This window comes from Miniopterus schreibersii (assembly GCF_964146895.1).
Source record: "Miniopterus schreibersii genome assembly, chromosome: 14".
NCBI lineage: Eukaryota > Metazoa > Chordata > Mammalia > Chiroptera > Miniopteridae > Miniopterus > Miniopterus schreibersii.
Genome location: NC_138114.1, coordinates 34,969,110 through 34,994,292, shown reverse-complemented (window position 1 = coordinate 34,994,292; position 25,183 = coordinate 34,969,110). Strand labels below are relative to the sequence as shown.

The 25,183-nt window shown below is 45.2% G+C and overlaps 1 protein-coding gene across 2 annotated transcripts in view; it reads left to right on the top strand.

Annotated features, from left to right (window-relative positions):
• The window catches only part of MYOF (myoferlin), a 127,200-nt gene extending 102,229 nt beyond the window's left edge, over nt 1-24,971 (top strand). Inside the window, exons 39-54 of one of the 2 annotated variants that reach the window (XM_081158700.1) lie at nt 900-911; nt 2,116-2,214; nt 3,723-3,848; nt 5,831-5,986; nt 6,455-6,546; nt 10,037-10,207; nt 10,955-11,103; nt 13,139-13,278; nt 15,507-15,595; nt 15,685-15,780; nt 18,228-18,369; nt 20,552-20,651; nt 21,344-21,534; nt 23,222-23,331; nt 23,712-23,859; nt 24,397-24,971. In XM_081158700.1, coding sequence (XP_081014826.1) covers nt 900-911; nt 2,116-2,214; nt 3,723-3,848; nt 5,831-5,986; nt 6,455-6,546; nt 10,037-10,207; nt 10,955-11,103; nt 13,139-13,278; nt 15,507-15,595; nt 15,685-15,780; nt 18,228-18,369; nt 20,552-20,651; nt 21,344-21,534; nt 23,222-23,331; nt 23,712-23,859; nt 24,397-24,435 — 1,860 coding nt within the window. In that variant the 3' untranslated portion in view covers nt 24,436-24,971. Of the gene's footprint in view, nt 1-899; nt 912-2,115; nt 2,215-3,722; nt 3,849-5,830; nt 5,987-6,454; nt 6,547-10,036; nt 10,208-10,954; nt 11,104-13,138; nt 13,279-14,259; nt 14,404-15,506; nt 15,596-15,684; nt 15,781-18,227; nt 18,370-20,551; nt 20,652-21,343; nt 21,535-23,221; nt 23,332-23,711; nt 23,860-24,396 lie in introns of those variants that run through there. The other variant, XM_081158701.1, reaches the window with a different exon arrangement.
• The last annotated feature ends 212 nt before the right edge of the window (nt 24,972-25,183 follow it).

The following is a 25,183-nucleotide window of genomic DNA, read 5'->3' as shown; positions in this document are numbered from 1 at the left end:
TACATCTGTCTATCTGCCTCTCTTGGCAATTCTGTGTGCTGAACAAAAGTCGATCTGGAAAATACTACAGGACACTAACAGAAACCCCGTGGCCACCCCACACAGCAGCTGCAGGGGGTGCCCGTTGGGAGGGGTTGTTTTCTCCTCACATTAGAAATGAACTTGAAGTGAGGATTTCAGAGGGCGGGTCTGGATAGCAATCCTTCAAACTGCCCCCAAGGGTGAGCTTGACTAATGTTCCAGCAGGTGCCAAGAGAAAATGTGAACCCCATCATCCTAGCTCCTCATTGTCTTATCTTCTGCGTGTGCTCTGAGATCAGTGTTGGATTCTCCACGCAGAAACTCTAATGGAGGGATTGGGCCAGTGAGAAACTTGATGTCTTAGAGCAGTTTCGATGGATAGCTATGTATTTGGTGTTATAACGTAGGCAAGGGGGAAAAGGTACCTACAGGATGACATTGCGGGACTGCTAGACATGAACACCTTGTGACAGGAATGTTCAAAGGTTGGGGGCATACTTAGGGGCTATATGGAATGGGAGGTTTGGGACAGGGAGCTGAGCAGCTGCAGGGCCCCTCTTGTGTGACCACTGTGCTGGTGACAGCGAGATCTCTAACTCCTATAAAAACGGGACGAGGGTGGCTCCCTTTGAGCCTTTCATTTTAACACTGTTTGTAATCCTTTTGCACATTTTCAGATAAGAAACCAGTAAGGTTTGTTTAATTATGAGATTATCTTGAATAATTTAAATGATCTATCAAAATGTTGACAGTATAAAGCATGCATGAGAAGTAATTTCTCCTCTCTTTCTCTTTCAACCCAATACTCATGGGGTCTCCATATCTGTGGGACCTGTTGTATGGTTTGCCCTCTTCCTGCCCGTACGTGTGATGAGCAGCTGACAGAAAAGGTAACTATTGTACACACTGTATATTCTGCTTATGGCTGATATATAAAGAACATTTTTTGAAATCCAGCATCGGGGGGTGTGTGTGTGTGTGTGTGTGTGTGTGTGTGTGTGTGTGTGTGTAAATGTACTGCACATGGATAAGAAATAGCTTTTCTTGAGTGTCCCTCTTCCTTCCCCCTAGACTGAATAGGAAACTATGCTGCAGGTGACACTGTATTTCGGGCATGATCACTCTTTCCCAAGTAGATTAACATAAGCAATTGGTGGGCCTGATGAGGATCTGTTCTCATTATAAACCTGAGTGGAAATTATAGCAGCTTCTATAAACTGTAGCCTTTGGCAGTTTGAAAATGTTCCACGAGTGACTTTGATATGCTCTCTCTCCTGCCCAATTAAGAACCACCCAGCTAAACCATAGGTTCTCAACACTGGCTGCACGTTGGAATCGCCGGGGAGCTTAGGGTGCCCAGGTCTCACCCTTGATTGAGCCAGAATCTCCAAGGATAGTCTGGGAGCCCCTGGTCTCAATGAACCATAACACCTTCCTACTTTTTTTTCACATTTTATCGCTTGCAAAGCTCTCTCTCAATGCTCTTATTTTATTTCCAAAACAAGCCTCTGAGGTAGGTGGAGGCAGATAGTGGTGTTATCCCATTCAGTGGATGAAGAAACTGATGCTCAGAGACATTAAATAATTATTTCAAGCCGGTATTGGCTTATTACCTAAGGATATGGCTTATGATGTAAAAGGATGGAACTTGAATTAGAACCAGTTTTTCCAACTCTTAGCTTAGTGAGCTTTGTTTTACATGGCATTGCCAGCTAAAAGGGCTGAGGAAATGAGATAGTAGGAAATGTATATTGGAAGCTTTATTTTATCTGTTATCTGTATATGTAACCATCAAGTCAACAGGATAAAGAAGTCAAAACAGACAAATGAATTGATTGTATCTATAGGATGTAAGAATATCATCTAGTACAGCTGTGGGCAGTAAAGCCACATTTTATTGGCTAAGGATCATTTCATCTCCAGCTTCTGAGAAAAATGGTGAATGCTTTAGTCATTGTTCATGTAAACAAAACTCGTAATCTTGCCTATTCCAGGTTCATGTTTCTCTTACCTACTACATAAGGTTTCCCTGCATTGATTGGAAACCTAGGTCATCACTAAAGATTTTTCCATCTTGATGTTGTCTTTCTTAAGGAGGAAGAAATCGTTGACTGGTGGAGTAAATTTTATGCTTCCACAGGGGAACATGAAAAATGTGGACAATATATTCAGAAAGGCTATTCCAAACTCAAGGTACCCGGGCCTGTGCTGCTGTGGGTGGGGAGCAACATTCACTAAACCTGGCTATAGGCAGAGCTAAGCAGAAGGCTGAAAGGTCCAATAGTGGGCACTGATGGGGAGGGGCCAGGAACACCTATGGCCTCCTGTTGAACACTCTTGCAATGGGTTTTGGCTTTTACCAATATTCCAGGGGCTTGAGGACAACTGTCGATCTATATTTACATGACTGTCACTTTGGGGCATCTGGCAGAGGGTTGGGAATGGGCCAACACCACACTAATTAGGCCAACAATTGTCCATTTTGACCCAGAGAGACCTAAACATCATAGTGCTCTTGCCAAACAGCAGGAAATGTCAACATGCTTCATTCAGCCCTCCAAACAGTCATCAGTTTCATCAGCCAATAAGTTGATTCTATTACATGTATGCAGCATACAGTCAACCATGGGCACGTGTGTCCAGGAGGAAGACAAGCTCTTGAGCTAGGCTGGTCTGACTCTCTATGATCTTTCTGTTATTGGTTTGGGTTTTCCAATTCTTCATTCAGTTTTTCAGACTGTAATATACTCAAATAGAAGCAAATGCTAAAGTTTTTAGAACAATGCATAGGAGAAACTATAAAATGAGAACTAGCTAGCCATTGACATGTATTTCCCCATCAAAGTGGACAAACCCACACCCTTTCATCTTACTGTAACGGCTCAATGCAGCTTAAGAAACACCAACATATAAAGAACCACTACTTTAGAAAAACGGTCGCACTGGTCTGGTGGATCAGCCCCATGGCCCATCCGCCCTCCCTCCCTCTTCCCTTCTCTCCTTTTCATCCTTTCTTCTCATTCCCCACCTCTTCTAGTTTTTCTATTGAGGTATAATTTACGTACATAAAGTAATCCACTCAGTGAGTTTTGATCACTTTGTACTCTTATGTAAACCACCACCAAACCAAGGCAAAGAACATTTCCATCACTGTGGAAAACTCCTTTGTACCCCTTTCGAGTCAATTCCCCATAGCCTTTTATCCCTCCCAGAGACAACAGGTTGGTTTTGCCTGTTTTATACTTCACATAAATGGACTCACATAGTATGTATTTTGTGTGTGTCTGGCGTCTTCAGCCCAACCCGGTAGCTGTGGGATCCATCATGCTGTTGTGTGTATAGCAGTCTGTCCCTTTTCACCCTTGTATGGATGGCCACCCTTGTATGTTTACCCATTCTCCTGATGGTGACGCTGCTGTGGACATTCTTGCACTATGTGGACTTGTTTTCATCTCTCTTGGATAAGTACTGAGGATTGCAACTTCTGCATCATAGTATAGGTGGCTGTTTAACTCCATTAGAACCTGGCAGACGTTTCCCAGAGTGGCTGTGTCTTTCTACAGTCCTGCCAGGATTATGAGACTCCCTGTTGCTCCATCGTCACCCTCATGCCCATTTGGTATTTGCAGTCTTTTTATTTTTTATTTTGAGACTCCACCTGTATTTTAATGAAAAATGAAGGATGTGTTGATGGTTTTCAGATATATGATTGTGAACTAGAGGATGTAGCAGAATTCGAGGGCCTGACAGACTTCTCAAATACTTTCAAGCTGTATCGAGGCAAATCAGATGAAAATGAAGACCCTTCTGTGGTAGGAGAGTTTAAGGTGAGTAAAATGTGTGTTTGTCCGGTTTAAAACCCACCTTTACTTTCTTTATAGGCCTAGGATAAAGGACAGCCAGCCTCTAGGGCAGGGTCACACCCTCTGACATCTGAAAGATGCTAGAAGGTGCTAACTAGGGAAAGGGCAAATGGGAGTAAAGCGCAGAGCCCTCAAAGCCACTCAGAGCTTTCTTCCTCCCTGCTCATTCCAAGCAGCCTCGACTCCTATAGATTCAGCCTCTCCAAGATCTAGTGCTCCCTCCCCATGCCCACTGCCCTTCCCAGGCTTTTAGCAGAACCATTGTGGCAACTTCCCAACTGATTGTCCTTGCCACCTCTCCTGTTCCACTCCAGTCCATACCCCCATGCGACCAAATCTGATCATGTTTCTTGATTGCTTAAAGACATCAACTTGATTTTTCACTGGATCAAGTCTCAACTCCTTCCTATGGCGGAGCCAGCATTTCATAAGCTACTTAGCTGCTTGTCTCCTCTGCCACAGTCCTGCTCAGGAGGACCTCTCCCAAGCCCCAAGCATACCTTGTACCTTGTCCTTTCACAGCTCAGGGCCTTGGGACAGCCTCTTCTTCCCTGGATGCCCTTTCTTCCCCCTTTGTGGTCTGACAAACTCCTAGTCGTTCTTTTAAGCCAGCTCAAATGTCACGTTCTTTGTGGAGTGTTCCCTGATTGCTTCTGGCAGAGTGACTCACTCCTGCTCCAGGCTCCCACAGGTCTGGGTTCCTGCCCCTATTAAAGCACCGTTCACATTGTAAGTATCTGTTTTCACGACTGCTCCTCTCTCCAGCTACTGCTGGCAAATCCATGGCAGCTGTGCTGTTGCTGCCCAATCCTTTCCAATAGCAGACATTTGCCAATCGATCAGAGCACTAAACCCTACATGCGGTCTCAAAATCCTCATTACAGCGTCCCACCGAGCAATCAAAGATGGCATGAGAGTCAAACCTATATAACATCCCTGAGTCAAACTAGGTTCCTTGAGTTTAATTTTGGGTCCTCAGTACGTGGCACATATTAGGTGCTTGCTTCATGGTGCTTTACCGAGTGCATGTAGCTGAAACTAAGACCCACTTGTTCTGAATCCAACTGTAGTGTTTTCTATTGTACTTAAGCTGGTTTCAGGATAAAATATATGGCCTCTCAAGTGGGCCTGATGGCTCACTCCTTCAAAAAACATTCTTTGTGTCATTACTACACACCCAGCCCTATGTTAGGTCCTGGAAATCGAGTGATGAACAAGACATAATTCCCACCCTCAGGAAGCTCACAGTCTAGTGAAGGATGTAGACAGTAAATAGACAGTTACAGCACAGGAGTCGGTGAGATGGGGGTGAGTGCACAGTTAGAGGAGAGCATGCAGGAGACACACCCAACCCAGGGCAGTCAGGGAGGTTTCCTGGAAGAGGTGACACCTTTCAGCTGAGCCCTGAGGAATGGATAGGAGTTTGCCTTGGAGTAGGAGACGATTTATGGGGTGACTCAAGAAAAGGGAAATCACGCTAGTACTTGTGGGTTTTTTAAAAATAATCCCTTTATGCTTCTATCTGTCTCTCTCCCCTTCTCCTTTCCTCTCTCTGAAATCAATAAAGATATATTTAAATATATATATAATAATAATAATCCCTTTATTTCTTCTTCCAAATAGGTACAGAATATCACTCCTCACCACCTTTGCCATCACACTGGTCCAAGCCACCTCCATCTTTTGCCAGGTCTCCCTGCTTCTACCCTGCCCTTTCTTCTCCCCTCTAATCTGTTAAATGATTACTTTATCATTATTTTACTTTCTCTACTAGAAATATGCAAAGTACAATACATGTTGTCTTTTTCACAAAAGGCAGCCCTTCCTCACCCAATCACACAACCCCTGTTGTGTCCTGGAATGTCCTGGGGGAGGAGGGCACTGCCCAGGAGCCCTCTGCGCAGGCCACCCAGGGCCTGTGGGTACACCTGTGTCTCTCTCTCTAGGGCTCTTTTAGAATCTACCCCCTGCCGGATGACCCCAGCGTGCCACCCCCACCCCGGCAGTTTCGGGAATTACCTGACAGCGTCCCACAGGAATGCACGGTGCGGATTTACATTGTTCGAGGCTTAGAGCTCCAGCCCCAGGACAATAATGGCCTGGTAAGAGTTTGGGTGTGGGGCCTTCTCCTGTAGCAAGATAATTACAGTCATCAACTGCAGTAATTGTCATATTCTTTCTTTTGGGGCGTCTGTTATCTCATTAGGGGAAAGATACTCTATCAAAACAATGTATTCAGTAGAGGATTGTCCCAATGGGCCTTTATCTAAGAGCTTGAAGGGCTTGGATGTCTGGTTCATTCTTCTCATTTTACAAATGTGGCCTTGGAGTAGGTTTGCTCCGTCACTCCTCCCTGCCACCGCCTCTCCCCACACTGCTAAAGGCTGGCTGTGTGCCACCAGGACAGAAACAGTGTTCAGACCTTGTCTGAGGCATGCGGGGCCACCCACAACAGCCACCTTTTCATCAGTCTGGGAGTGGCTGTGGAGGCTCACCTGAGTCTGTCCCAGAAAATGACTTAAACTTGCACCCCATGGTGACATAACATACCATCTGTTTTGTTCTCGCAGTGTGACCCATATATAAAAATAACACTGGGCAAAAAAGTAATTGAAGATCGAGACCACTATGTACCCAACACTCTCAACCCAGTTTTTGGCAGGTAAGTTACACATCTAAACGTATTTCTGTCCTTCATTTCTTCATGGCCTGCAAATTAGGAATGCGATATGTTCCAGGCTCTGTTCTAGGCTCAGAAACTGGGACCATGAACTGGATAAATATTCTAGTCTTTGGGGCAGGTAATAACTATGAAAGTGCATGAGTAAAAGAATTTCACTGGAGTGAAAAGTGCCATGAAGAAAATAAAAGAAGTCATGAGAGGGGTTCCTCTGAGAGAGATTTGCTCTGAGACCTGGGGGCAAGGGTGGCAGGGGCAGGGGTGGCTCAAGGCCCAGGAGGCCAATCTGTCTCTGGATTCTAGACAAGAAGGGTAGGCAGGGTAGGAAGGGTAGGCCTGTTGTGACAATGTGGTTCTCACTCCCTGAATCCAGTTTGGGCTCTGTTTTCTGGGACATTTGAATTCCACCGTTATGATCCAGTGAACATACATATTATTGACCATTTTTTCAAGACTAAGGAGTGGGCAGAAAGTGATGGGGTCAAAATGTCCTGCCCCCTCTGTCTTCAGTTCCCTAAGATTCTTGAAATAGGATTATTTTCTTCATCTTTGCCAATTTAGACTTATTTCTGTGCTGTTTCATTGCTCTCATCAGAACCTTTTCAAGGGTAAGACAAATCCAAGTCACCTCTAAAAAGACCAGCATTTTTCAGTTATAAATTGCGTCCATATTTAACAATAGTTATTATTAGCTAAGCTTTTATTATGTACAGACACTATGCCGAGCTGTTTATATAAAACATCTCAAAAATCCCACAGCTCTGAGGTGCTATTTACCCCCATTTTACAACAGAGGAAACTATGGCACAGAGAAAATCAGGGCCTAAAGTGCCCAGCTAGTAAGAGGCAGAGTCCGACCACAGCAGCATTTGTACGAGGTTCACACTGTGCTCTTTGTGGCTGCCACCATCTGACTTTCATCTCCATGTCAGGGCAGGGATGAGTGGCCCATTTTACAGGTGAGGGAAACATCCCAGAGCTCTGTCGACAGACCTAGTATCTGATGGGGCCAAGATTTAGGTGGAAGTTCCTGACTCCAAGCCCCAGATTTTCCCAACACCCTTGGTAATGCTTCATATTCATGCCAAAGCCATCGCTTGCAGAAAAATGCTCTTTGTACAAAACATTTGTGAAAACAGTGTTCTTTTCCAAGAACCTTGCCAAGTGGGAGAATACTTCGTTCCTGTCTGACCTGTGGCCTGCCTGTCAATTTCTAGCTTTGTTTTTTTGCCCATTCTCTTCTTTCCTACCGATGTTTGTTGGTTTGTGACCTTCTGCATTCTTTCTCTCTCTCCTGTGTGCATGTGTATGCGCGCACACACACACACTCTCAAAGTCTCTCACTCAGTCAGCCTCTCAGGTTCACACACAGCATTGTCCCCCCCCCACACGCCATTACACACACACATAGGGACGTCACGCTCACTTGGCTCCCGGGCACACACACGCTCTCCCTCTGCGCTGCACACCCCAAGGCCACGTGCCGGGGCCAGGGAGTGGAAGTAATCCTCTGGCGCGGCAATATGATCGTTTTCCTTTTCTTCCCCTGATCCAGCCCTGAGGTCTAGACAGGAAAAGGCACGCAGGGCAGGAAGGAGGGCTCCTAAGAGGGAGACAGGGAAGCGGAGGAAGCCAACATTTAAGGGAGAAAGGCGACCCTGTCTGAATCGCTTGTCTCAGAGGAGCCAAGCACAGGCTTAATTAAGTGGCAGGAAAAGTCTTGCTCGGAGCCACCCCAGGAGGAAGTGATGCTGTCAGGCTCTGCTCAGCCAATCCCTGTCTGGCGAGTGAGCAGACTTCCTCCCAACCAGCCAGGTGGGGCCAAGGAGACGCCGGCTCTGCAAACCCTCAGACGGCTGTGGTCTCTGGCCTGTCCTCGGGGGTGACTTTCTTCTCAGCAAGACTCTCAGGGACTCTGGGACAGGAATTCAGGAAGAGACGAAATTCCTGTCCTCAGCCATCATTCAGCATATTCCTACCACATCTTGGCCAGCTCACATTCAACATAATGTCAGTGTCTTTCATAAAATCTTTATTGGTGTATTCCAAGAAAAAAAGTATTTGTATTTCTTCATCGAACCAAGACACTTGGGTTGAAAAAGATAACTGCAGGACTTCTCAGAGCCTTTAGTTTGCTCAGAAGAATGCCAGAAGAAGTGGTTCTCAACCTTATTTGACCAAAGAATTCTTTTTCTCAAGGAACACCTATTGCCTGTCTCTTGGAACCCAGTATTGGAACTGTGGTGCTATGGGGCATGTGTGGGGGCAGTGCTTCGTGGGTGGTCATGATCCAACCACCTTTTCTCATGTGGCTACTGCCTCCTGTAGGCCCCTGCAGTGATGTAGAGAAGTCGCTGGGATTTATCTAGGAGACATCCTGGAAGCTTTTCTCCAGAGCCCCATTGACACACACCCTTCTGTTCGTACGGATTAATGAACATTCCTGGCTCTTTGGGCAGGAACTGGTCCACACATCAGAGAGCAAGGAGAAGGAGAGAAGGCACAGGGAGAGAGGAAAGATGGGAGAGGCCTCTCATAATTTTCTGCCAACAAAATTTATTGAACACCTACTGGGGCACCCATACCTCTGTGGATGGTGCAAAACAGAACCAAACCCTGCCCTTCTTGAGCATATGCTGTTCAGTTTCTCTCGCTCTCAGAACCTGCACCACATTACTCACCTACTACAGAAAGTGCTGTTTGATTGTTTATCTCAGAAGTATTTGCATTTTAAGATGGATGCTATAGAAAGGCCTTTAAGAACCAGTGGTAGATCAGAGGGCCTGGGGGGAGAGTGGGGACCTTCTTGGCACCCTGCACATCAGCCGTGTTGGTGAATTCCGCTCTCACTCTCTGTACCCGCATCCCCTGTGAGGTGAGTCAGGTTGTTCCATGGGGTGCTGGTCTCTGTTCAGGCAGATGAGGGAACAGAGCAGGGCATAGCTCAGGGGCTATACATCGGGGTGCTTTTGCCTTACTAATCTCCCAGCTGGGCAGAGATGCCTGTGTGCCCCAGTTAATAGGCATGTGATGATAATGTTAATATTATCATTAATAATCATTATAACCCTTGGGTTTTGAGCAATGCACTCATGCCAAATGTTTTCTAAACATTTCTTCACTTGACCATTATGGTAGGTATTATTATCACCATTTTACAGTTGAGAAAACTGAGCACAGAGGGGTTAAGTAATTGGCTTGGGGTCCCAGCTAGTAAGCAGCAGAACTGCGATTTGAACTTGGGTGTTTAAAGCCCATGACCTTCTCCTGAGCAAGTGTATAATCTCTTATTCTTATTAGGAATATGTACTACTTATAGAGTAACCCCACCCACAAGACCCCACCTGGTTATCCTGGTGAGGGCATCCCCTCCAGCAATCAGCCTGCCTGGGATTCTCTGCACAGAGCCCTGGAGTTTGTGAGAGGACCACATGGGATCACAAGGAGTCTAACCTTGCATTTGTTTGTTTAGAATGTATGAACTGAGTTGCTACCTACCTCAAGAAAAAGATCTGAAGATTTCTGTTTATGATTATGACACCTTTACCCGTGATGAAAAAGTGGGAGAAACAATCATTGATCTGGAAAACCGATTCCTTTCCCGGTTTGGGTCCCACTGTGGCATACCTGAACAGTACTGTGTGTAAGTTGCTTTGGCCATAAATGTAGACAGTGTGCTCCATCTAACTTTAACACCTGGGGAAGCTTTGGCTCTGTACCCCAGTGCTTGTCTTCACAGAGCCACTTCTCCTTTGAGTCAAATACATACTGTTTTTCAAGTTAGGGTTATTTTAGGGAGAATCAGGGCCATGCCATTACCCACCTCCAGGGGACGCCATTCACACTGGAGTCTGTGTAAAACACCCCTGGAGTAGAGCATTGCTCTGTGGGGATGGTATAGGGAGCAGTGCTCAGAGAACTGGTCCCCTTGCTCCTGTTCTTTGAACCCCACCTCCTCGATGCCAGGGACTGAGAGCAGGCAATGTTTGATGGCAGGACTTCCCTGGCCTTTGGAAACAAGGATTCCTTGACTCCTCCCCCACCCTGCCATCAATCAATTTTGTGATGCTCCGCTTTACCTGAGTGCTTTTGTACAGTATCTAATGAGAGACAGCTCACCATTTCTAGTTTATGAATTTGCCTATTATGATTATGGTGATCTCAGTCAAACTCACTTTTACAGAGGAGGAAACTGAGGGGAAAAGAGGGTCAATTGGCTGAGCCCAAAATAATTGTGGATTTTAGGTCTTTGAAACAGATTTATAGGCAAAGCCAAAGTGTAGAGCACATTCCCAGCTCCCTTGTTACATGGGTTGCCTGTAAGTAGTGGATGAATCCAAGAAGAACCCGTGTGCCCTGCAGTAACTCGGGTGTGGGATGTCATTCACAGTTCCGGAGTAAATACCTGGAGAGATCAGTTGAGACCAACACAGCTGCTGAAAAATGTAGCCAGATTCAAAGGTTTCCCACCACCCATCCTTTCTGAAGATGGAAGTAGAATCAGATATGGAGGACGAGAGTACAGTTTGGATGAATTTGGTAAGCACTTTGCAAACTGGTTACAAAGTATAACAACCCCTTTCTATTGCTGGGTTTGCTTTGGGGAGGGTTTCCGGCAGAGCAGTGCCCTAATTATACCACAGGGGACTCCACACATGACAGTCTAACAAAAGCCCCATTATAGTAGAGGTTTGCTGTCATGTCAAGTGTCAAAGTGAACACATTTTCTTGTCTGTCTTATTTTTCACTTGACCTTTTTAGGTCATAGTCATTCAAGCTTTGAACACCAAGTTCTAGTAATTAACTGATTTCCATGTAATGCAAAGTGCTCAGATGGTAATGTAAGAATTTCTCTTCCAAGTTTATTCCATCATTCTTTCAACCCTTCTCTGAGAAGGCTCAGGGATGCTTGGGGTTGGTTCAGAGAATCTGCTAAGTTCACATCTGGTTCATGTCCGAGCTTTGGGTCTTGCTCTTTTCCAAGCAGTAATTTAGAACATTCTCTATCCTAACACATAAACAGCTTATTGTAAAGACCAAAATAAGCTTAATTTAATAGAGCATAAGAGCCATGGTATGATTCAGTGTTGTGTAGGGAAGGAGGGCTTCCCAGAGGGGGTGGTAGTAGGAGTGGCCTTCACTGTTCATGGGATAGCCAAAGAAAGCTGAGCAAAGACACAAAGGAGTGAAAGTGCTTCTGGATCCCCAACTATTTACTCTTGACGTACGAAACTATATTTCATCTTTCCTTTTGAAGAAGACTTAGTCAATATCAGGAACAATTAGACGTCCAAGAAATGTTGATGCTGCAACTTGAGGACTTGCAAAAGGGGTGGGGAATAAACTAGCAAGCAACATGGCCTCGTGGATAAGAGTACCCCCAAACAATCAAGAAGTAACCCCCGAAAGCTGTGTTAATCACAAGGACTGTTTCAGTTACTGTTGTTACATAACAAATTACCCCAAAACTTAGCAGCTGAAAACAACTATTTTATTTGGCTCACAGTTTTGTGGGTTAGGAATCCAGGAAGGGCTCACCAGGCAGTTCTCACTTGAGTTGCTCATGCAGTTGGTTGCTGGCTGGTATCAGCTGGGGCTGCAGTCCAAAGGCTCGACCAAGGTGGTTGTCCAGTTGATATTGGTTCTTGGCCAGGAGCTTAGGTGGGGCTGATGATCAGAGCACCTATTCAGGCATTCCCAATAGGGCAATCTCTGGGTCCCCAGGCTCTTTTCATGGTGGATGGCATCCCCCAAGGCAAGCGCCCCAGGAGGACCAAGCAGAAGCCATGTGGCTTTTAATGCTTAGCCTCAAAAGTCATACAGCATCCTTTCTTTAATGGTTGAATATGTCTTCAGACTCAAAGAGACGATATAGACCCCTCCTCAGTGGAAGGAGTGTTGGAGAATTTGGAGGCTGTGTTTTAAATGCCACAGCGATGCTAGCTGCTGAGACAATTGAACTTAAAATTGTCAGTGGCTTAACACAATAGAAGTTTATTTCTCATAAATTCAAAGCAGGTATTCTATAGGTCGGTGGCCCTCTTCTAAGCAGTACTTCGTGGACTGAGGCCCTCCCATCTTACAGCCCAGCCATTCTTCAGCTCAGGCATCAAGGTTGCTGTTCTCTTCTGTATCCAGAAGAGAAAGGCACCTATATGATTCTGCACGAGAGGGTTTTACGTGCCAGTTCTAGAAGTGGCACACATGTCACTTCCACCTGCATTACACTCCAGCGTAGCCTGGTCACATGGCCACGCCTAACTACAAGGGAGACTGGGAAACAGAGTCTGGCTGTGAACCTCTGCCACAAAATAAGCATGGGCTGTCTCACACATTCTGATGTGTCTGGTCCCTTTGCTGTTGGCAGCCTACAAGTCGGGTGTGAGCCTGGTTGGGGTGAGGCCCTTGGTTAGGAGCTGTTTCTATCAATGACAACTTCTCAAGTCGAAGTTTGCACACTTGCACTGCCTGACCATGTTGCAAAGTCTGGGAGGAAATGCTGAAATCCCCTCAGGCAATCTGGCTGAACTGTTCCCAGATACCCACCCTGTTTCAATGCTGCTTTCCATTCCAGAAGCCAACAAAATCCTGCACCAGCACCTTGGGGCCCCAGATGAGCGTCTTGCGCTTTATATCCTCAGGACTCAGGGGCTAGTCCCTGAACATGTGGAAACAAGGACTTTGCACAGCACCTTCCAGCCCAACATCTCCCAGGTAAAGGGGCTCCCTACCTTTGAAGACCCATCATCCAAACCCCAGATGGAGTGGCAGTGTTGATACAGACTTGTCTCTGATGTCTTTTGGATTCCTTTAGATACATAAGAAATAGAAATGAAACTCAGATTAACTTCATCTCAAAGGGGAATTTATTGTAAGAATTTTCAGGTTATTCACTAAATCCAGCCAGGAGAGTGACTATGACTCAAAACAATTGGACCAGGACCTTTCCCTGTCTCTTGTCTATTTCTCTCTCTGAGTCTCCTTGAGTTTGCGATCTTCCTGTGGTACCTGCCCATGTGTAAGAATAAAAGACAGTCTCTGAGTCTTTTGGGTTATAATACAGTCCCATCTACTTCCAAATGTGGAAAGAATAGGTTGCCCCACCTTGGCCCATTTGTCCACCACTGGACCACTTGGCCGTAGCCAGGAGGGCGGGGCCTGGGAAAGCAACTGTGCTTGGCCCAGCTTGGGTGAGGCAGTGCCATCTGACCAAAGAGCCAGGGAAAAATCAGGGCCACAGTGCGTAAGATGGCTCGTCACAGGGACTACGTGGAGAGTGATGGTGGGGGGAAAGATGGTCAGTTTCCAGAAACTGGGGAGCAGTTTCCAGAGAAGCAAGGAGAGGGATGGCAAATGATAAAATATCCAAGAGGAAGCTTGCTACAGTGAAGACTCCCATGCTGTGCTTACAGAGATTCAGATTCATTAGGTCTAGGGTGCGGCTGGGAGTCTGAATTTTAACAAGTACCTGGCAGGGTTCTGATGCAGGTGTCTAGGAAATCCCACTTTCAGAAATATTAATCTAATTAATGGTTGCAAATATTATGGACACAGACGGCAGAATTGTGGACAAGCTTATCTCTAAGAAGTAGCCACAAATGGCCTGGGTTTAATAGATTATTTTGTCACTCATTTCTTGCTTTTATTCTGTTCTGCATTTCATTTCTTCTCTAATTATTCTTCCTTCCCCCAAAGAGCTGGTTCCTTCTCCTCTCTTCCCTCCCCCCCCCAATTGAATGAAGTCTCAAGAAATTACAAAGCAAGGAAGATTTCTCCCTGGGAATCCACCAGCATCATCTCCCCGCCCCGTCACCTCTACCTACCGCAATGGACAGACTGTGGCTGGGTCCTAGGAGACACCTGGCTGCCTAATGTTCTGCCACGTGCTTGATACATTGTAGAGCCTCAGCCCCAGAGATTAGCTGGAACAGAATCAGGACCACAGTGAAATAAATCCTTTTCAAGAGCGCCAGTTCATTCATTTTGCTCACAGTGCGTTAGGAAGCCAGTTTAGTGGTTTCCTTGGCAACCTTCTTAAAGACCAGTCTGTTTTTGTCATGAAGGCAGAGTCTACGGAACCTCGAAAAGCAGTTTGGGGAATTCAGATTGGTTCATATGGTCGATATGGTTTGTTAATGGCATTCCTCATCTGTCTGGAAGAACATTCCAGTCAGATGGATGGGCCTGTCTGTGGCTGTCAAAGACCTAAGTGGGGCCTCACCAGGATGGCAGCACAAATGTCAGTGAGGTTCTTCCCTTCCCCTCCCTGCAAGCCTCCTCCCAGCTGTAGGCACTTGGAGCCAATGTCAGGGAGTCCTCCACTTGGGGAAACTGTGTTCTTGTCATTGTTTGAGTCTCTGCTTTGGAAGTACCACATTGTAAGTTTTCTTTTACAAAATTAAATACCATTTTACGTTATTTTGATGTTCTTCCTTGAGGTAAGTAGAGAAACCCTTGGGTGTCACAAAACTGGGACTGATATCAAGTAGACAGTGTGATGAGGAACAGAGTGACAGCTTGAGAACTGTTCTGAGTGAAGGGCCCAACTTGAAGTGGTTGTAAGAGGAGGGGGTGTATGTGTGTATGTGACTGTGATTGTGTTTGTGTGTGAGTGTGTTTGTGTATGTGTGTGTTGGGGGTTGTGTTAGTGATGGGGAGCCCCTAATTTTATTAACCAGGGGAAGGCTCAGACTATGATACAGGTGGGCACACGCAGCCAGCAGAGACTCCTGGGTGAGAGGAGAGAGTGGGTGGCCTAAATGACATCAAATATATAAGATTCATCTTAATTTGCTCTCCTACTCTTCTCCCCCCCACATCTACATAGACTAATATTTAGCAGGCCCAAAGAAATAGTTTCACCTAGGAAGTATGAATGAAAATTGTAGTTTCTGACATCTGTAATGTAACTTTATTTCTCTTTTCATTTTTTAATGGCTTAGGGAAAGCTTCAGATGTGGGTAGATGTTTTCCCCAAGAGTTTGGGGCCACCAGGCCCTCCTTTCAACATCACACCCCGGAAAGCTAAGAAGTAAGTAATCTTGAGACCTTGCTATATCTGCCTGGGGTCTTGGTGCAGGACCGGAGAGAAAAGCACCTTCAAAATGTGCTCCCTTTTAGATTCTACCTACGTGTGATCATCTGGAATACCAAGGATGTTATCTTGGACGAGAAAAGCATCACAGGAGAGGAAATGAGCGACATCTATGTCAAAGGGTAAGGTTAGCATGCAGGCAACTTTGACAAGCTCAGGGAATGAAACATACCTTCTTCATTAGTTTTCACTGTTGAAGGTGTTCATTATAGGATTCTTAGTTACTTGCAGCTATTTTATCTCACTCCTGCAATCTATGTAGGAAGCTCCAGGGAGATAAAGGCATAGAGAGCAGAAGGAAAAGCGAAACCTATGTGAGTTTTGTTTACAAGCAGAGGCATCTAATGACCTTAAGAACAGATACCTATGTCTTCATTCCTCTTTTATAAAAGTGGGTTTTGTTGAGTTTATTAAGCAGATTTGTTATTTCTGAGACTTCTTAGTATGCAGTTCATTTTTATTTCTTCTTGATACCTTGAATAACTGGATTTAGAAATGAGGAAAGCTTCCATGGTTTCATTGTGTGTGTGTGTGTGTGTGTATCTTTATTGATTTCAGAGAACGGAAGGGAGAAGGAGAGATAGAAACATCAATGATAAGAGAGTCATTCAGCCCGCCGGGCGTGGCTCAGCGGTTGAGTGTCGACCTAGGATCCACGCGATCAGGGTTTGATTCCGATCAGGGCACATGCCTGGGTTACGGGCTCAATTCCCAGTCGGGGCCGTGCAGGAGGCAGCCGATCAATGACTCTCTCATCATTGATGTTACTATCTCTCTCTCTCCCCTTCTCCTTTCCTCTCTCTGAAGTCAATAAAGATATTAAAAAAAAAAGAAAAGTCATTGATCGGCTGCCTCCTGCACCGTCCCCCACTGGGGATCAAGCCCGCAACCCCAGGCATGTGCCCTGACTGGGAATCGAACCTCAATCTCCTGTATCATAGGTTTATGCTCAACTGATGAGCCACACCGGCTGGGCTTATTTTCTATATATTTTATTACCAGCAGCTAATGTCCATGGAAAAGAAACATTAGCAGAATTTTTTAAAATTATTGATTTCACTAACCTTCACTGAGTGCCTGCATCCAGCTTCTAAGGAGGCATAGCCGTTCATTATTCTGTTTCTTGCATAATTCAGTTCCAAATAGTTCATGTGGATGTTTTGTTTTCTGCTGTGCCTTGATCATAGATGTTGAGTACAGAATGGCGTAGGTTTGAGAAGCCAGACTCTGGAGTCAAACTAACTGGGCTGAAACCCTGGTACTCTCCCTTCTAGCTGGCCAAGTTAGTAAGCTCACTGTTCCTCATGTGTAAAATGGAGATAGTGAGAGTACCCACTGCTTGGGGACATTCAGAAGATTGAGTTACTCAGAGCATTTAGGATAGCACCTGGCAGATAGTGAGCTTGTGTAAGTTAGAGAGCCTCTCTGAACCTCAGTTTCCTCATCTGAGAAATGGAGATAGATATATACAGTTAGGAATAGTAAAATAAGCCATGCTAAATACCTGGTTCACAGCACATGATCATAAACATGAGTTAAGGATTTCATCCTTCCAAGTCATGATCTGTCCTCATATTGACCATGTGAAAGGAGCACATGTTATTAATCTCACTTTGTCAATGGGAGATGAAGCTCAGAGAGAGTTGGTGGCTGAGCAAGTTCACAGCCAGGCCTGCCTGCTACCAAGAATCTCTGCCTGTGGGGTCCAGGCATCAATATTTTTAAAAGCTCCCCAGTTGATTCCAGTGCAGTTCTAATGTGCAGTCAGTGTTGAGAACCATGCATTCAACCACTTTACCAGCCTAAAATCCAGTGTTCCCCTGCTTCCAAACCAGGAGTTTTCCCCAGTAGCAGGCATATGTGACAGCTTCTTCCCAGGCATGTTCATTCACTCATTCCTTCAACAGGTATTTAATTAGTGTCTGCTATGTGCCAGGCACAAGCCAAGGAAACTTTTCAAATGTCAAAAGTTGAGATGTTAAATTGTTTATGGAAATAAATTTTCATAGGTATGCATATGGAAATAACTCATATTTCCCTTGCTAGTCTCTTTAATATGATCAGAATAAATCTAAGAATAATTTTAAAAAGGAAGCCATAAGATTACTTGAGTTGTGCCTGTTTTGTTTGCTTACGTAAAATATGGGGAAGGAAATGCTAAAATTCAGAGTGAACTCATATTCATTGAGCCTATCAGCAGTGATGACAGACACTGATGAGTTATTGTTATGAAGAATAAAATCATTGCCAGCAAGCTCCAACTTTCCTAAAATAGAAGCTAAGTTGTTGATATTTTCCAGAAAATTTCACCTTGTCCCTGTTAACTGAAGTCTAAAGGGTTTCCTGCTTTGGTTTTAGAGGAATTATATTTTATTTGGCTACAACCTGTGTTGGATGCAACAGAGCACCTCCCCTTATAAATCAGCCCCCAGTTCCGTAGATAACTGGACGCTGCCCAAGAAAAGTGCATTAATTCTCCTGCCCTTCACTCCCCTAATCACTGCACAATTTTGCGGCTAGATTACCTGTCAATCACACAAAGCTAAGCCTCTTTGCCTCTGCTTTTCAGCTGGATTCCTGGCAATGAAGAAAACAAACAGAAAACAGATGTCCATTACAGGTCCTTGGATGGCGAGGGGAACTTTAACTGGAGATTTGTTTTCCCATTTGACTACCTCCCAGCTGAACAACTGTGTATCGTTGCTAAAAAAGTGAGCTCTGAAATTTGCCAGTGGGAAGTGGATGTCACAGGTCTTCCTTAAGGCAGAGAATGCTGGAGCAGCTTAGCACCTCGGCAGTCATGAGTTCAGCTCCCTCTTGGTACAGATGGGGACTCTGGGGCTCTCAGAGGTGCAGATACTTGCCCAGGGTCACACAGCTACGATAGCTATTTGTGTAGTTAGACATATACGGAATACAACTTTCCTTTCCCTAACGTGTTTGTGGCGGGGTGTAGGATCTGGTGAAGGGTAGACATGGGGGTCTTGTATCAATATATACAACAACCCAAGTGTATGTTGATGTCACAGGGAAACCAAGCTGTTTGATTAACCAGAGGCAAAATATCCCAGTGGGGGAAATTTCCTCCCTTCAGAAGCACTTCCAGGAGCATCAAGGACCCTGGTGGTCTTGATTTGTAAGACTTGCAGTTACAGAACTCAGCTTAAACTGGCTCAAGCCAAAAATGCGATTTATCTGTTCACGTTACTAACATGGCTATCTGGCTTAAGGAATGCCAGGTTGTACCGATGTCTTTAGAAATTTCTTCGCTCTGCTCTGCTGCCTTCTGTGGGCCTCGATCCCATCCTGAGAGCGCCCAGCTCCCATCCCGCCCCCTCCACAACCTCAGCAGAAGGAGAACAACTCCCCTATGGTGCCAGTGGGACTTCTGGAATTGGGCCTCACTGCCTGCCTGTTTGGGGTCACGTGCCCGTTCCTGGACCAACCAGTGCTGCCTGGGCCGCAGTGCTCTGATTGGCCTGGCTCTGGAGTAAAGGAGGGAGCCACTTCTTTCCAGATTGCATGGACTGGAGGAAGGGATTTGTCAAGGGAAATCTGGGTGCTCATCCCAAAATGGGGGCCTGAAACCTGGGCAGGCAATAATAGGTGTCTCATATAGGTTCTCCATCCCATTTCTACCCCCACTTTCTATCCACTTTCTATACACTTTCCCTAGCTCTTCCTGGTCACCTCCTTTCCCCACACCTGATTAAAATATACCTGCCTCTGTCCCATCTGGTGAGGCCCTGCACTCTGCTAGCCCTACTCTGTGCTGATGCTATAGTGAGCACTTTTCTGTGCCAGGTGAGATGAATGCTTTCAAAGGCTGCTTCCTAGAGACACAGAGCTCAACCCGATGTCAAATCATGGACACTTTTGGATGGTGAGGCATACTGGCATAGGGTAGGTGAGGGATGCGGAGTCAGGTAGGCCTTTAGTTATTTTTCTTATTTACCCACTTCTGGAGCTGGACTCCCCATGCCCTGAGTGGTATGTGGAGCATGAGCCCATGCAGAACAGTCAGGTGGGGCCCGACAACAGCAGAATGGGCTTCCAAGCTCCTTGGATCCAGGCCTTCTGAGACCTGCAAAGGAGAACATTCCTGGAATGTCATCGGAAAAACAAGAAGCAACCCAATAATCTTCCTTCAAATTCCTGAAGCATTGGGGGACTTCCCTTTCTTCTGGGGCCAGAGGAATTTAGGTGTAATTAGACTGTGTTATTATTTTTGGCTAATATTGCTTAGGCAGGGGCAGGGACCAGAGGTGAGAATTTGGAGGCTCCTACCCAGTCCTCCCTCCACTTAAGTAGTAGGAGGGACCTGGGGGTCTTAGTTGACCACAGCATGTAAAATCCAGCAATATTTTTCAAAAGCCAAAAATGCCAGGATATTTTAAATCTGCAGTGATAAAAGAGTAAAATCTGTGCCCCAGTGAAATGAGTGTACTCAGACATCCATGTGGGGTGGGCAGAAGATCTGTGGTGGACAGAAGGTGGCTGAAGTAACACCCAGCAGGTAATATTGTGGGCTGGCCAAGAACATCCTGGCTTTGGGAGGATAATCTAAGTGAGCTACAGTGGTCTTTCGAGGGGAGATAATCACTCCCCAAACTCCAGGAAGTCACACTGATAGGAACATGGCAGGAAGCCTTCTGTTTGGGAATTGCCAGGGACATCCTTTTGTCTCCTAGCTGGTGGCCTTGAGATGTCCTGGGGAGCCCAACTGTCCTCCTTACCCATGGGCAGAGGGGTAGGCTGAGGGGCGAGGGTTTCAGGTTGGGGGTGCAAAGGAGAGAAAAGGCCCCGTGCCTTGATCCTGGAATTTCCAAGGGGAGGGTTTCAGAATCCATTAATCAGTGTGATTTGGTTTGTCTGTTTCTCTTGTCATTTTAGGAGCATTTCTGGAGTATCGACCAAACCGAATTTCGGGTGCCCCCCAGACTGATCATTCAGATTTGGGATAATGACAAGTTTACTCTGGATGACTACTTGGGTAGGGCTCACATTTGGATACTTTTCTCTAAGAAGTTGTACTTGGAATTAGTGAAATCAATTAAAGCTCGGAATCAATTATTTAAATATCCAGTGCTGTGGGTAATTGGGGGTGGGGTGCGTTCACAGCCTGTATGTCCCCACGCAGTGTGGCCTACCCATCTGCCATCTCAGGTCCTCTGAGCAGTGGACACAGTGAATGTCACCCCTTTCTATGGGCTCATGGGCCCCCGTGGAGGCTCTTGTACTAGCTTTTGTCTTGCTGTTAAGACTCAAATCCTGTTTTTGGAGCGTTCCCATGTTCCAAGTACCAGGTGTCTTCCCAAAGCCACATGACTGTGTTCAAGGCAGTTCAGAACTAATATGAGCAAGTTTCAAATCTACGTTCTGTGGAAATTTTGTCTATAGATGTTTTGTTATTGTGAGCTTGTAGAAGAACTCTGTTTATGCTCCTATCTTTGAGAAATAGAACATGCAGTCTCTGTGAGATGGGAGTGGTGGGCAGGTATTTCTCCTGCCACTTTCCATCCTACCTGGAAAGAATTTTCAATGTCGACCAGGGTCCCTTTCTCTAACTCGCTCATTACCTGTTCAGAAGCACTGTCTGCTCTATTCTGACATGAACACCTTGTTCCCTTGTAAATGACCCTGATCCACATGAAGCTCATTGGAGTTTAATGTTTCCCTGATTAGGTTTCCTGGAACTTGATTTGCATCACACCATCATTCCAGCAAAGTCATCAGAGAAATGCAGTTTGGACATGATTCCGGACCTCAAAGCCATGGACCCCCTTAAAGTGAAAACCGCCTCCCTCTTTGAACAGAAGTCCATGAGGGGGTGGTGGCCATGCTGCTCAGATAAAGACGGCTCCCGGGTGATGGCGGTAGGAGCATTTCCTTGCGGGGGGTCTTTCTGGCCTTTTATCATTTAGGTTTTGCTCTTTATCAGTAGATTTATTCCAGATAAAATAAGGAAGTGTTACACTGGTGGGACTTTATGTTATGTGATCGGTTTGTACCTGGGATCACAAGAGAAGGTGTCCATGGGCAGATGTTTGAGGTTGCGTATAAGATGGAGGAACTGGAATTGTCCGAAATCTGGGAGCCAGAGTGGTTGCACGGTATTTCTTTAAGACCTTCCTTCACCAGGAAAGCTAATTTATGCTGAGCTACCAGTACAGTTCAGTACAGAAAAGGGAACTTCACATTTGAGCTATTTTCATTTAAAAAAAATGGAGTAAGTGGGGAGGGGATGCTGACATTACATTCATTGAGCAAGAAGGCTGTCACAAGCAAGTTTGGAGAACTCAAGATATATTCTGATGTAGAAGCAAGAGTGCAGGTCACCATGCTGTGTCACAAAAGACTACCTGATTCGTTATGTGTTAATAATAGTTACCATTTCACATCACTGATTATGAACCAGACAACATTCATAATCTTGTTTTTTATATTTAAGTATAACTTACATAAGTAAACTGCACTCATTCAGAGTACACCATTTGATGAGTTTTGACAGATGTATATACTCAGAAAACCACTGTAATCAAGATCCAGAACATTCTTGTTACCCCAAAAGTTTCCTTGTGCCCTTTGCAGTCCACCGCTCCCCCAAGCTGGCCAGGAAACCGCTTATCTGCTTTCTGCCACTAGAGATGACTTTGCACGTAATCTCACTTATTTCTGCTGACAACCCCATCAAGTAGACATGACCCCCCAAACACAGGCTTGGAGAGATGGAGCACCTTGCCATAGTCAGACACCCCACTTTGTCTGGCTCGTCACTGTAGGAGTCATAGCACTCCGCCACCTAAGTGAATGTTAGGGTCGGGGTTCTCAAATCATTGGTGACTTAGTCTGGCTTTCCAGAGTTCTGGAAAGACTTAACAACCTTATTTTAGCCGAGCTATACAAGTGGGCAAGTTTCTAAACCTCTTTCAGCCTCAGTTTTCCTCAGTTGCACATGATAACAGCAGTGCCTGCTTTATAGGGTTGCCATGAGCATTACATGAGATTATCCATAAGGAAGGGTTGAGCAGGGCCCAGCGCATCACTCAGAAACCTGTGAACAGAGAGGCAGCATTCATTCACTCGCTCATTCATTTCGTCAGCTAGCATACAGCAAGACCCACTAAGTGTTTGCACGGCTCTGCGCCATGGGGGATGCATGGTAAGCGTGAAGCAGGTAGACTCTCTGGGAGCCTACAGTTAATGCTCAATAAATATTAGATATTGTTACTAGCAGTACTCAGGCTAATCTGTGTCCAAGTAAAGTTACAAAGGAAGATGTGTGAGAAGCAAGGAGATGGATATGAGAAAGAGTGATAGGGATCCAGAGAGAGACGAGCAGGGAGGAGGGGAAGCAATTTGTCCTCTTGGGTTCCCATAAGGAGCCAGTTCAGCAACATGTGGGAGAGGAAATGGGATGAAATCTCTGGAGGAAAATTTAGGGTAATCTCGGGATTGTTTTACAAGAATCAAAATCATTGCTCGGGGAATACTCCTTGGGCTGAAGTGAAAATATTTGTGAAACATGATGTCATGTGTTTAACCTGTTCTGCTTTACTGAAGGGGAAAGTGGAGATGACGTTGGAAATCCTTAATGAGAAGGAGGCTGACGAGAGGCCAGCTGGGAAGGGACGGGATGAACCCAACATGAACCCCAGGCTGGACCCACCAAAGTGAGAGCTCTCTTTGTTCTCGGCTTCGTCTCATCCCCAAACACCTGCAGTCTGAAAGCCCCCCTTCCAATTGGCTTAATAGACTGGATTAGCTCTTGTCCTTCTGATTTTGTATTTAATAGTGGGGGCTGGGGGTGGGGAGTGGAGAGGTTGGTGATCTGGCTTTATTTTAACCACTCTCCATTGAAACCAAAATCCAGTGTGGCTTTATCTTAGGAAGCTATAAAGCTTCAAGAATCTTTCTTGGCCAACTAAGGTGAATAATCTCTTTTCTTGACTTTGTAAATGTTATTAATTATTCTTTAAATGGTGTTATGCTCTGAGGTACAGTATCTGTCCCTCCTGAGTCGGGTCGGTAAAACCATTTCTTTGCAATGCAGCCGACCAGAAACCTCCTTCCTGTGGTTCACCAACCCGTGTAAGACCATGAAGTTCATCGTGTGGCGCCGGTTTAAGTGGCTCATCATTGGCCTGCTGATCCTGCTGATCCTGCTGCTCTTCTTGGCCGTGCTCCTGTACTCCTTACCGGTGCGGGTCCCTGGTTTCTTGTTGTGGCTGTGTGTGTGTGAGAGAGAGAGAGAACTGGTTGGAAATTTAATTTGGTACTCGCCTTGGTTGCTCTTCAGAAGAATGACTTACTTAGGAGCTGTGGTCTCCCAGCCCCTCAGCTTTTGGAAAATTTAAAGTAATGGATCCTGTGGTTAGAGTTGCATTCTTAGGGTTTCACAAATTTCAGGCAAAACTTAATGGCCTGAAAAAAACCTCGGTGTCAGGAGTTCTAGGAGAAATCTCTTGGACCTTTATCAATGTATCTCTGGACTGTTGCCAGCATTTCTAACTGATCTTCCTGCCTTCAGACTCCTTGTCCTAGCATTCACAGATCCCCAAACCTGGGATGCTTATAGGGCTACACAAACCCTGAACTCCACCCAAACCAGATAGTTGCTCCCCCCACACCAACAAGAAAGAGTCATCTGGCCCTAAATGTCAGTAGTGTCAAAGTTGAGAAACCCTAACTTAAATATATATGTATGTATTTTTACACTCTTCTTGCTTCTTTTTCAGAACTATTTGTCAATGAAGATTGTGAGGCCAAATGCATAATAAAAGCAAAAGCTTCTTTTCAAGAGTCCTCGGCAAGGAGGGAACCCTCTCATGTTTATGGACCAAAATCAAGAGTGATTTTGTTTGCACCTGAGACGACATTCCAGGGGCAGGTTACACTACTTCACCAAAACCCAGCGGTTCCCAGGGGCCCAGGTCCTGCAAAATAAGGCCAACTAGCAACACTCTTATCTTTTGAAGTATTAAATATTTTTACCATGTTTCTCAGAATATATTTCAAGGTGGCTGGTTCCATTTTTAAAATGGTCTTTTTGTATGTGTCCTTAGTTCTACAATTCAATCTTTGGAAGTCACTGAGATCGAATTTGAAAATTCCTGCATCTTGACCTCATAGTCTTCTTACTTGTAATCAACAGAAAGGACTGTGCATTATAAAAACAGATTAGTTAGTCATTCTTATTTATACCTGCAACCACTATTACGATATTTTATATGGATAAATGTCATGATATTTTATATGGATAAATGTTTATCAACCTCTGTAATAAACCCAAATAAAAACATTTCACTTTGAATGCATAGCTTTTTGGTGTAGCTGTGGGGAAAGTTGGGAAGGAGATAGTTTCTAGCCCTCTGGGTCTCACTGGATGATATGCCATAGGATACCACATGGCCATAGACACTTTATATGTGTGCTGCCAAACCCTGGCCAGTGGGTCACACTGGGGCTAATATAATAAATAATAAAAGCTAACATTATTAAAATTACTTATTCTATGCATAACAT